This window comes from Gambusia affinis, linkage group LG01 (assembly GCF_019740435.1).
Source record: "Gambusia affinis linkage group LG01, SWU_Gaff_1.0, whole genome shotgun sequence".
Lineage (NCBI taxonomy): Eukaryota > Metazoa > Chordata > Actinopteri > Cyprinodontiformes > Poeciliidae > Gambusia > Gambusia affinis.
In genome coordinates this window covers 41,363,509-41,375,634 of record NC_057868.1, presented here as the reverse complement: position 1 = coordinate 41,375,634, position 12,126 = coordinate 41,363,509, and the positions used below count along the sequence as shown (strand labels likewise).

Genomic DNA, 12,126 nt, shown 5'->3' with positions numbered 1-12,126 from the left:
ACATGTTCAACAGATATGTGTGTATGACGTGTATTGCCTGCAGTGATGCTTAAAGAACGTTCTTTAGAGTTACAATAAATTCTGTGAATTTGAACAGCTGACGAACGTTCTTCAGCTTTTCAAATGAACAGCTGATGAACGTTCTTCAGCTTTCCCAGCTCGTTGCGTAACACTCGGTCCTCACAGCGGCGGTAAGCCGCAGCGGTCGGACCGGGGTTCAGAACAGGCTGCACGGACTAAACTTTCTCCCGACACCAGTTCGTTCCGGACCGGTTCGACCATGAGGTAAGGGTTCTGCTTCAGCTGCGGGACTCCCTGCGACCCGGACGGACGGGTTCTGTTCGGCAGAAGCGGGTCGGATCCGGAAACTTCGGCTGTTTTGGACATATTCCCACATCAAAGTTCCGGTTAGCCGTTAGCTTTAGCTAGCTTCCCCAGCACCAGCCGGTAAGGTTTCGGTCCGGATGCGTGACGTGAAGTTCCGAGAAGTTCGGCGATCGTTATGTCTCATGGATCAATAACTGAACCAGAACCAGTTCAGTAAGTTAAGCTGCCATAGTTACGGTCCGACTCCGGGTTCTCCCGAACCCAACCCGGTTCTGTCAGGTTTTATCCCACTGTGGGGAACTGGACCAGAACTCTGGGGTTCGGTTGTTAAAATGTCACCTCAAGAATTAACGGAACCGAACCAGGCTCACAACTGTATAATCAGTACAGTTCATGCGAAACTAGAGCAAAGGTCTTCAACGTGGGGGCCGCGGCCCCTACGGGGGTCCGGTGGTACTGCAGGGGGCCATGAGATTTCTCACTAGACTTTTTTTGTATTTTTTTTATTAATGCAAAGTTATGTCTTTAAATACACATTCAACATGAGTCCTACATTTAATACACCAATAAATAATGTATGTCAGAAAAGTTCAATATTTTATGTAAAACATTGTTCATGGTGACGTTATTTGGCCAATGCTTTAGTATTCAAACATGTGTTTAAAATAAAAACATGAAGCAATCATGAAACAAAGAAGCTGTGCATAATATGGATTAAGGTAATAAAGTATGTTATGTAGCTCTAAGCCTCCACCAGAGGGCGTTATGTCACACTTCTGGGAACTTTGTAGATGACGGCCATCTTGGTAGGTATCTAACTAACTGTTATTACAGTTGCTATGGAGTTGCTATGACAACAAGAAACGATCCACAAGCTTAGAATTAGCTGTCACTAACATATAAAGATTAGAAATTCATTACAAACACAAAATCTTAAGTTTGTTTTTCAGATATTTTCTCTTGGTTGACCTGGAAGCCGTTGCTCATCTGTGCTTTGCGCAGCATTTACCTACCAATATGGCGGATCAGTGGCATGCAACACGTATAGAAACAGAGATGGAAAGAACACTAAATTAATGTACTCGAGTAAAAGTACTTAAAAGTAAATAGTACCTCATTACATTTGAATTTAAGTAAAAGTTTCTTTTCATGAGCAGAAGTTGGGAGAACTTCAGTCGATGCCGTTCCTTACCTGTGCACAGGTGGAGCGTCAGGCTCTCAGGTTCCAGGCTCTGATTGGTCGGCTGGCAGTCATCATGCAGCTGGCCAATGAGAAGCTGCCAGCTCAGCTGAGGCGGAGCTCCAGATTCAGGAAGATGGCCGCCATCCTGATCGCCGCCTATGCTGTCAAAAAGCTGAGTCCATACGTGTGGAGGAGGCTACAGGTGAGACACACACCCGGAAGCCAAAGGTGAGGGGAAGACTGCAGGTGACTGAGTGTGTTGTTCCTCCAGAGAGGGGCAGCAGGTGATCAGGGAGGCGGGGCTAAAACACCTGTGGGCATGCTCAGCACTGTGGAGGGCGGTGAAGATGAGAAGAAGAAGAATAAGAAAGTGGACAGGTGACAGGACGTGATGTGAGACACCTGATGAGTTAGCACCTGGTCTCACCTGGACTCTATCTGTCCACAGGTCTCCATCAGTCAACAGAGACTTCGTCCTCAGACTGTCTCACCTGCTGAAGCTCCTGTTTCCACGGTTATTGTGTCCAGAGTTCGGCCTGCTCGCTCTGCACTCTGTCACCCTGATGTCCCGCACCTTCCTGTCCATCTACGTGGCTTCTCTAGACGGTCTGCACCTGTGTCACCTGTCCTCAGCTGTCTCTGTCTGTCCAGAGTGTCTCAGGTCATCCTGATGGTCCGGTTTGGTCTCTCAGGTATGATCGTCAGGTGCATCGTGCAGAAAGATCCACGCGCCTTCGTGCTGCAGCTGTCCAAGTGGCTCCTTGTCGCAGTTCCTGCGACGTTCATCAACAGCACCATCAGATTCCTGGAGGGTCAGCTGACCCTCAGCTTCAGGAGCCGATTGGTCAGCCACGCCTACCAGCTGTACTTTACCAACCAGGTGAGACCTGCTGTACACCTGTTGACCTGCCTTCTCCAGGAGAGTCTAAAGCTCCGCTCCTTTACAGACGTATTACCGCATCAGCAACATGGACGGCCGTCTGTCCAACCCAGACCAGTCTCTGACCGAGGACATCGTCATGTTCTCTGCCTCCGTCGCTCACCTGTACTCCAACCTGACCAAGCCCATTCTGGACGTGGTGGTCACCTGCTACACGCTGCTGCGCACCGCCCAGTCCAAAGGTACACTGCTGCTGCTTCCGCCGCACCTGATGCTCACCTGTACGTGGCCTGACGGTGTCCTCCTGTAGGGGCCAACACCACATGGCCCTCCGCCATCGCCGGCCTGGTGGTGGCGCTCACCGCCAAGGTGCTGCGCTCCTGTTCGCCGCACTTTGGGAAGCTGGTGGCCGAGGAGGCGAAGAGGAAGGGAGACCTGCGCTACATGCACTCACGCATCATCGCCAACTCTGAGGAGATCGCTTTTTACGCCGGACACAAGGTGAGCGCCCCCTGCTGAGCCCCCACACTTTCTACAGAAGAGAGCGTTTGATTCTCAGACCGAGGCAGCACGGTTGTTTTCTGGGTGTGTTTGATTCTCGGACCGTTTGAGTGCTGTTGGTTTGCAGGTGGAGCTGTCCCAGCTGCAGCGGAGCTACGCCTCCCTGTCGTCTCAGATCCATCAGATCCTGCTGAAGCGGCTCTGGTACGTCATGCTGGAGCAGTTCCTCATGAAGTATGTGTGGAGCGCGTCCGGCCTCGTCATGGTGGCCGTGCCCATCATCACCGCCACAGGATACTCAAAAAATGGTAAGCTCCGCCCCCTCACGGTGGGCCAGAGGCCGCGGCGGCAGCATGTGACCTCTGACCCCTGGCGTGCAGACTCTGAGGAGGTGAAGCGGGCGGCCATGGTGATGAAGGAGGAGGATTTGGTCAGCGAGCGAACGCAAGCCTTCACCACGGCCAGGAACCTCCTGAACGCCGCCGCCGACGCCGTGGAGAGGATCATGAGCTCCTACAAGGAGGTCAGCATGCCCCGCCTCCGCAGACAGGCCCCGCCTCCGCAGACAGGCCCCGCCTCCGCAGACAGGCCCCGCCCCCAGGCAGGCGGCTGACCTCAGGTGTTGTGTGCAGGTGACAGAGCTGGCTGGCTACACGTCCCGCGTCTGGGAGATGTTTGTCGTGTTTGAAGACGTTAGCCGAGGAATCTACCGCCGCTCCGCCGACCCGGAAGAACCGGCAACCCGCCGAGGAGCGGCGGTCCAGCAGGGCCAGAGGATCAGCGGCCCGCTGCAGATCAGAGGTCAGCAGGGTCACTTCAGGTCAGCAAGCGTCAGTCAGCTGAGTTGAAGGTTCTGCATGATCAGAACCTGTTTCTTAAATATCCAGAGTTTGACTCAAAAAGTCAAAGTCAAATCCAGAAAACCTGGTAGAGACTGAAACGCTGTTCCAGCGTCATGCTGCGGGCCCAGCAGGCCGGCTTCCACCCAGAGCTGCCCCCCCCCGCTGCAGGACACTATAAAATGTGAAATACGACCAAATTGCATCTTAACCCTTTCATGCATGAATTATGATCCTTTGGGTCAGGATTGTTTCTACTTTTTTTATTTTCTTAAGGCATAAAAAAGATAGGAAAAAATTTTAGTAAATTTTAAAAATTTTTTTGTTGTATTTGATCAATTGTAATTTTCTCCAAATACAAGCTAGTTATTTGAAATATACATCAGTAGTATATTTCTTTAGAGGTTATCTGATGTCACAATAGTTTTTTACAGTCTACAGTCCAGCGGTGGTCACTCCTGGTCCTGGAGGTCCTGGAGGGCCTGGAGGTCCTGGAGGGCCTGTCTGCTGCAACTGTTAGATGTATCTTTACTTTAACACACCTGAGTCCAATAATGAGGTCATTAGCAGGACTCAGGAGAACCCGACCGGTTCTCCGGAGAACCCGACTGCACTGAGGAGGAGATCCAGCTGTTGGGTTCAGGTTGTTGGACCAGAGAAACGTCAAACCGGCCCTCCAGTACCAGGACTGCCCACCTCTGCTACAGTAGAAGTAGGGATCGGATTGGCATGCTTTTTTGGTCTGTCGGCCATATTGGATTTCACAAAAATAATTTCTTGCATTTGCAGCTGATGGCCAGTAGTTGATAATGTATTTTATGATGCATTAGTGTCCACTACAGTGGTCTGTGGGCTTTTATAACATAGAAATCCACAAGAAGCAGGAGAAAATGGCTTTTAGATAGCTGTCCACTGTAGTGACCTCTATGAATGAAAGGGTTAAATTGATCTTAAAGATCCATATTCCCATAAAAACACCTAGATATTAAATGCTTAGAGCTGAAATAAATTGAACAAAGATCATTATCAATTGAAAATCTCTGTTCTGCTTGGCTTCCATCTCTGTGCAACAATCCTTCTCATGCCACCCCTAACAAGATAACGCCCTGAGCAGTTGCCCATGTCAGAAACCACCACTGTCTGCACCTGCGGTAAACACTCAACTATGAACACTGACCAAGAGCAACAAGCACAAGGCGACCCTGGCTGTTCTCACCTTCCCTCCTGCTGTAACATCTGCCACCGAGACAGGAGACCAGAACAATCAAAGAGCAACCAGCATGTTTTATTATGTTGATCCTGACTTTTCCAGGATATTCCAGGTTTTTCCAGATTGTTGTACTGGTCATTCCCTGTGACTGCAGCTGGTTTCTTTTCCAGGTCAGGTGATCAGCGTGGAGAATGGGATCCGCTGTGAGAACCTGCCCATCATTACGCCCACTGGAGACGTTGTGGTATCCAGCCTCAACATTCAGGTTGGTCTCTCTGATCGCGCTCCATTGGCAGTGAAGGTGGTTCTGTTTAGGTTCGGTTACATCACAATGGTAACCAGAATCTCCTGGTGGCCCAGTGGATCCAGAACCTCAGTTCTGTAGCCGTTCAGCGGGATCATAAAGATCATTATGTTTATGAATGAAGTTCTGATCTGTAGACCTGATACGTGGTTCTGGTCGGATCAGCTCCTCTGGAACCATCAGCCGTGTTAAGTCTCCTGGTTTTTGCTCGTTCTGATGGTTTTCTGCCCTGTGATTGGCTGATTGACTGTGTTAGCAGGCAGCTGTGCCTAATAAACTGTCCGGTCGGACAGGTTTGGTTTCTTTGGGTTTTTTGTTGTGAATGAGCTCATCCGGCCCTCAGTGGTAGTTCCGCCTGGTGGCCAGCAGAGGGAGCGCTAACTCCAGAAAAGTCATTTTATACAGATTCATCAAACATCGAGCAAAATATTTTAATACTTTTTTATTTATTTGTTTATTTATTTTACAAACATCCAAACTGTTAGTTAATGATTATTGTGTGTTTTATATTAATATGTTTTTCAAGGTAAATTTTATTTCTGCTGTTTTGTGTATTTTGTTTTTTTTAAATGTTTTCCAGAGTTAAATCTTAGAAATCAAAGTTTATTGATCTTTTGCTTTTATGGGCTGAAAATGTTTAAAAACATTATTATTATTTAGCCTAATCATTTCTGGGGCAGTTTATGATCAGAACCCGGACCGGTTCTGGATCAGAAATAAAGGAGGTGGATCTGGGCTTCTGCCATTCGCCTCGGACCGGGCCAGGACCTCTACAGGACCAGATCAGGTCCGGCATGAAGGATCCCATTGTGTTCAGGGGAGGTCAAAGGTCAACATGGAGAAGACTGATGGAAACAGAACCGCCTTTGTGTTCTGATGGGTCCAGATGAGTCACTGAGATTCTGTTCTTCTACTGAGCTGAGAAGGTTCTGGAAAATCCTGGGAACCTTCCAGGTCTTGGTTCTGGTCTTGGTTCCGGTCACAGGACGTGTCTCTGTGTTGCAGGTGGAGGACGGGATGAATGTTCTGATCACGGGTCCAAACGGCTGCGGGAAGAGTTCGCTGTTCAGGATCCTCAGTGGGCTCTGGCCCGTTTACGGGGGAGCTCTGTACCGACCAGAACCGCACAATATGTTCTACATCCCCCAGAGGTAAACACGCCGGTCCCACTGTGGTTCTGGCTGGTTCTGGTTCTGACTGGTTCTGGTTCTGAGCAGGCCTTACATGTCAGAGGGAACCCTCAGAGACCAGGTCATCTATCCAGACTCGGTGGACGACTTGGTCCAGAAGGGACTGACGGATTCGGACCTGGAGGAGATTCTACGTACCGTTCACCTGCTGTACATCCTGGACAGGGAGAACGGTCAGTGAGTACTATGGGGTACTACAGGGTACTACTGGGGTACTACAGGGTACTGCAGGGATTCTATAGGGTAACACGTGAGTACTATGGTGTACCACAGTGAGTACTATGGTGTACCACAGTGAGTACTACTGGGGTACCACAGAAACCCTGTGTGTGTTTCAGGCTGGGAGTCCGTCAGCGACTGGAAAGATGTTCTTTCTGGAGGAGAGAAGCAGAGGATGGGGATGGCCCGCATGTTCTACCACCGGTACCGTCTCTGCTTCTTCACTGGTAGTTCAGGTCCGACCAGTTCAGGCTTTGACTTGGGGGTTATGGTGCCTCCCTGCGACATTGTAGAGCAGGGCTGGTCTGCTGCTACCTTTAGATTTGTCTCCACTTCAACACACCTGAGTCAAATAATGAGGCCATTAGCAGGACTCTGGAGAACCCGACCGGTTCGAGCTGCAGGACAATGGCCCTCCAGAACCAGAACTGCCCACCCGTCATAGAGAGCTGTTTAAAGACGATGTGCTGCGATTGGTCGGTGTGGTATTTCTCCTCAGCTGATTGGCCATCTCCCCCTCAGGCCGCGGTACGCCCTCCTGGATGAATGCACCAGCGCCGTCAGCATCGACGTGGAGGGAAAGATCTTCCAGGCTGCAAAGGATGCTGGGATAGCGCTGCTGTCCATCACCCACAGACCCTCCCTCTGGTCTGAAATACATGTTGCTGTCTTAGTGAGCTTGACCTTGGCTGACCTTCTCCTGTCCCACAGGAAGTACCACTCCCACCTACTGCAGTTTGATGGAGAGGGAGGCTGGAAGTTCGAGCCGCTGGACGCCTCCGCCCGCCTGTCAATGCAGGTGAGTCTGCCTGACGGACCCGTTCTGCTGCAGGTTCTGGTCCAGACCCGGCCCAGAACCCAGCCGGGTGACGTTCCGGTTCTGGTTCTGTCACAGGAGGAGAAGCAGCGCCTGGAGAACCAGCTGTCCGGGATTCCCAGGATGCAGCAGCGGCTGTCCGAGCTGAGGTTGCTGCTGGGGGAGCCGGAGGACGAGGAGACGGCGGAGAGCCGGGTTGCAGCGGCGCCGCTCTGCTAGAGGGTGCGCACCTGAGCATCCACATAATTGAAACTTTTAACCACATCCTGTTTGCTGTCTGAGGCTCCACCCCTTCCTGCCCGTTGTTCCCGGTCAGAGGTCACCTGCCCCTGACAGCAAACACACCTGTGGCGTATGGAATCTGATTGTGGTCCCACATTTCAAAGCTTTTAGTAACTGATTAAATTATTGATTGTTAGAATATGATGATGTCATCCATGATGCTGGAGTCGCTGCTTCAGCCGCCGAGCCTCACCTGTCAGGGGGCGGAGCTTCACCTGCAAACGACCCGGTTAAACCAGAACCGGTACACTGATGGATCAGCGGTCAGAACCAGTCTGCTTCGGTTCCTTACCTGTGATTGGCCACCTGCAGTTGACTCCGCCCCCTCTCAGGTGAGCTCCAATCAGACAGGAAGCTGCTGGTCACAGCTGCCAGAACCGCACGTGTCCTGTACCTGCCTGAAGCGGTGGATCTGACGCAGCCGACTGATGGCCGCCGTCAGGTCACATGACCCGGGTCAGAGGTCATGTGACAGCTGTAGATTGTAATGAACCACTTTGATTGTAACTGTATGAACCAATCAGCAACCAATCAGGGCTGAGTTGCTCAGCGACCAATCAAAGTGACAAAGAGGCCTTATTTTACAGGAAATAAAAATGTTTTCTTCTGACACTGTTGTTTGTCTGGTTTTTCAAAATAAAAGCCTGGAGGTTCTGGTTGAACAGAACCGAGAGTTCTAGAGTCTTTCCATCAGAACCAGCAAGTTCCCGCAAGTCAGAGTCACGTGGTCAGAACGTGTGATGACGTCAGCTCAGGTAAGTTTTCACCTGGATGCTGAACTCTGTGATGGAGATGCTGATGGATAAGGTTCTGGAGAGAAAGTTCTGACCCGGTTCTAATCTGGTTGTACCTCAGACCTGACATGAGTCCAGACCCTGCTGGGCTCCAGAACCGCTCTTGGGTCCGGGCCGGACCGATACCTGCAGCTCCGTGAGGCGGGGTGTGAGCGGGTCCCCCGGCCGGCGCCGCCCGGTCTCCGCTCAGCGGGGCGGGGTCTCAGCCAGACCTGTTGTTCGGCTCTTGGAGCTCCTGGTCCCGCCTGGGTTCTGCTCGGTTCTGTCTGGCTCACCGGAACTTTTCTCTGGCTTTTGGGACTCGGTGGGAACCGAACCAGACCTCTTGGTCCAGGTGAGTAAGACTCGGTTCTGCTGGATCCAAGTTGTCTCGAGCTGCATGAAGGAGCGAGCGAGCCAGGCGTGTCTGACGGGAGCGAGCCAGACTCCCTTCAGGAATCTGATACTTTTCAGTTTTTCTGCTTTTCTCCATTAATGTTGTTGATAAATGGACCGGTTCCGAAAAGAGCCGGTTCTAGAGGGGTTACTCTGTGATTCGGCTCTGAAACATCCCTCTGGTACCATTGTCTGGTTCCATCTCTGCTGGTTTTAGTGTGCCTGCCTGCTGAATTCAGCTGAGAGCAGCGAGTTTTAAAGTGAATGGGTTTTGAACAGAGTCTGGTCTTTGAACTGAGAGGTGAAGAACCAGAATCTGCGTTTCGGTTTGGTTCGGAGTTTTGATGTCAGCCTGTCTTCTCTCAGCGGGGTTCTGTTAGAAGATGCCGACCAGTCCCGGTTCGGTTCGGCTCAGCTGAGCTCGGCTCGGCTCAGCCTGCAGTCGAATAACTTACATTCCAACACATGAACAGACACGCGCGCACACGCAGGGACGAACAGAGATACCCACGAACGCGCGCACATGTGCACGGACGCTCTTCCATGAACGCGCAGTCAGCTGAACGGAGGCTCTGTGCTGATCTGGACGCGGTTCCGAGTCACCTGCTGATGTTTCATAAAACAACTTTATATCACGTGACCCTGCGACTGTTCACACTGTAAACACACACACGCGCGCACGCGCACACACTGCTGTCTTCCTCTGTAGCCTCGGGGGCCCCTCTATCACCATAGACACCATCGGTGCGGTCCAAACTGTCCTAGTTGCTGCGGTTCTGATCCAGAACCTACCGGAGAGTTCTAGTTATTCACACAGAACCACATCAGAACAGGACTTTGAAAACGTGACCCATTCAGAACCACTTCGACCCAAATCGAGTTCGGATGAATCAAATTATTTCTAATGGAATTACAGAGCCGAATTTAGAAATAGTTAAATAAACCCAGTAGAATCAGAATAACTAACCTGCTGACCATTAACTAATCAACCTGGTAACTATCTGACTTAGTAATGCATTAATTTATTCATTAACTAGCTCTGTAAGGTGCTAGTTAATTTACTAACACTGTAAAAATCAGTTGGCCTCACACGATTAATAAGGAAAAAGGAGCTGAGTTAATTATTCCACAGGCAGAAACCAGAGAGAACAGAAACATTTAAAATCATCTAAATTTAGAATCTGAAATAATTAAAATGATCTTGAGGAAAATAACATTTGGATGGTTCTGGTTCGATCTGTTCCAATAAATCAGAGGAACCTGGATCCACAACTGAGGTCCGGCAGCCTGAACAGAACGATCCAGTCCAGTTTTCTACCCGGTCTGCTCTTTACTGGACCGGGAAGTTAAAGTCAGAATTTTTAGTCTGTTTCTCTTCTCAAGGTCCGGTCGACCCGGTTTCACTGGAACCAGAACTTTATCATCTACTCAAGTTGTCCCCAACCCCCGGGCAGCGGGCCGGTACCGGTCCATGGACCAATTGGTACCGGTCCATGGACCAATTGGAAGAAATAATTACATTTTTCCATTTTATGTATTATTTGAGTCTGGAGGATCTTTTATTTTGAAAATCCTTTAACCGGACTCTCTGGGTTCTGTCTTGGCACCAATATTGAGCAAAATGGGTCAGAACCAGATCAGATTCTTTGTAAAGTTTCTTTATGAAGGGAAAAGGCCCAGAGAAGAGACAGGAGGATGGATTTATCCCAGTAGGTGATTCCCACAGTCCAAGCTCTGCATGATATGGTGACCGGATGTTAATGAGGCCATGAAGCTTCAAACTGTTTCTCCACTAGAGACCAAGAACCCTGAGCATCAGCAACACTTCTGGTGTCTCTCATCTCTCCCAGATGGACCGTCTGGTTGCAGAGAAACAAGATCAGTTCTCCATTAGTCCTTATCCTGAGGTCAAATGTTTGTTTTTGTGGAGCATCTGTATCTTATTTTGAAGGGATGTGTAGGCGTTACCATAGCGACCAGAGTCAGAGAGCGTTAGGGCAGCGGAGAGACGAGATGAGAGGAGTAGAGCTGAGAGTTTTAGGTCTGGTTCACAGGATTTAAGGATTGTGGGCCGATTCTCCAAACCTCTGTGACCACAGAGCCATAAAAGTCCAACAGGTTCTGGTCGGTTCCTGAGTCCAGACACACGGCAGGAGCAACACACCACACAAGAACCGGTTCCACTCAGAACATCCTGGTTCCTGAAGAAAATCCAGTAAAACCCCCAGCAGACCAAACATGAATCTAGAATAATCAAGCAGTAGTGAAAGTTAGAGGTTCATTTTAAACCATAAAAGACGAAACAAAAATAAAAACCGTTTGATAAAGTCGGAGGGAGCAGCAGCTCAATTTGCTGCTCTGTGATTTGGAGAGAATTATTCTGTTTTTTATATTTAACATTTTTAACTGAATAAACATAACCACATATAATAATGACCTTTACATGTAGTAATAAACATTTCCACATATTTCCTCCGATGTCCACTGGACTCTCTGTTGCCATGACAACAGTTTGGGATTCCCTCCGTTCTTATGTCACCGCGCTCTGATTGGCTGCCTGTCACATCCAACAGGCTGCGATAATCTGGCCAAGACCATGTTGAATATGCCCAACTTTAGATCGGCCATATTCCAATAAAAGTCCCCCCCCCCGCCCCCCCACCCGCTTGCAGCAAAATTGCCAAGTCCTGACAGGTTTGCGGTAATAAAAAGGTTGGGGTCCACTGATCTGCTCCACCTGCAGCTGCTGTGGTTCTGAGTCAAACCAATCTGTTCCCCTCCTGGCCTGTGGGGGCGCTGCACCAACAACCACTGAAGGAAACCACACAAAAACCTCTGAAGACACTGAGAGCAACTTCCTTCTTCACCAGATGGAAACAAGATGGAGGCGTCAGATTTTAGTGTTGGAGGATTTCTCTTTAGTCTTTGGAGTTCTCTTCAACCAAACGCAGACCGAGACTCTGGTTCTGTTTGAATGTGAACGCCAAGTGGACCAGGGACCACTCCAAAAGCAGGAAGTGGACTACAACACAGGGGATTCTGGGTAAATACAACCAAAGCTAACGTGCTAGCCTAGCGCTAGCAGCAGAAATGTCTCCTGGTCTTCAGTCAAAGGTTTGGAGGACCAGAGTTAGCTTAGCATTCATACCAACTGAACCGGACTTTCCAAGCAAATGGACTGGAGTCAGATTAAAGTGGACTGAAC

General features: G+C 49.8%; 2 protein-coding genes across 10 annotated transcripts in view; both read left to right on the top strand.

Moving 5' to 3' along the window:
* Positions 1-45: 45 nt before the first annotated feature.
* Positions 46-8,362, top strand: abcd1 (ATP-binding cassette, sub-family D (ALD), member 1). Of its 8 annotated transcripts, XM_044132564.1 has the most exons (18): positions 54-285; positions 1,530-1,712; positions 1,782-1,888; positions 1,959-2,116; positions 2,203-2,390; positions 2,458-2,632; positions 2,701-2,891; positions 3,019-3,199; positions 3,272-3,414; positions 3,524-3,692; positions 5,111-5,205; positions 6,250-6,395; positions 6,462-6,607; positions 6,773-6,857; positions 7,176-7,301; positions 7,365-7,452; positions 7,549-7,692; positions 7,890-8,362. In XM_044132564.1, the coding sequence occupies exons 2-17, from the start codon at positions 1,584-1,586 to the stop codon at positions 7,687-7,689; spliced, it is 2,268 nt and encodes a 755-aa protein (XP_043988499.1). In that variant the 5' UTR covers positions 54-285; positions 1,530-1,583; the 3' UTR covers positions 7,690-7,692; positions 7,890-8,362. The 8 variants fall into 8 exon arrangements, 7 of the variants coding, with proteins under 7 accessions (XP_043988621.1, XP_043988271.1, XP_043988100.1 ...); XR_006372214.1 differs by lacking the exon at positions 7,890-8,362 and having other exon boundaries at positions 48-285; positions 6,773-6,889; positions 7,549-7,601; XM_044132336.1 differs by having other exon boundaries at positions 49-285; positions 7,176-7,452.
* An 89-nt stretch (positions 8,363-8,451) lies between these two features.
* Positions 8,452-12,126, top strand: part of plxnb3 (plexin B3) — a 41,880-nt gene continuing 38,205 nt past the window's right edge. For both annotated transcript variants that reach the window (XM_044131778.1, XM_044131699.1), the window contains exon 1: positions 8,452-8,880. The gene's annotated coding sequence lies outside the window, so the exon portion shown is untranslated. The remainder of the gene's footprint in view (positions 8,881-12,126) is intronic.

Coding starts and splice junctions, on each gene's coding strand:
- abcd1 (XM_044132336.1), top strand. CDS start 1,584: ATGCAGCTGGCCAATGAGAAGCTGCCAGCTCAGCTGAGGCGGAGCTCC. Junction 5,206..6,249: donor TATCCAGCCTCAACATTCAG/GTTGGTCTCTCT, acceptor TCTGTGTTGCAG/GTGGAGGACGGGATGAATGT. Junction 6,396..6,461: donor ATGTTCTACATCCCCCAGAG/GTAAACACGCCG, acceptor GGTTCTGAGCAG/GCCTTACATGTCAGAGGGAA.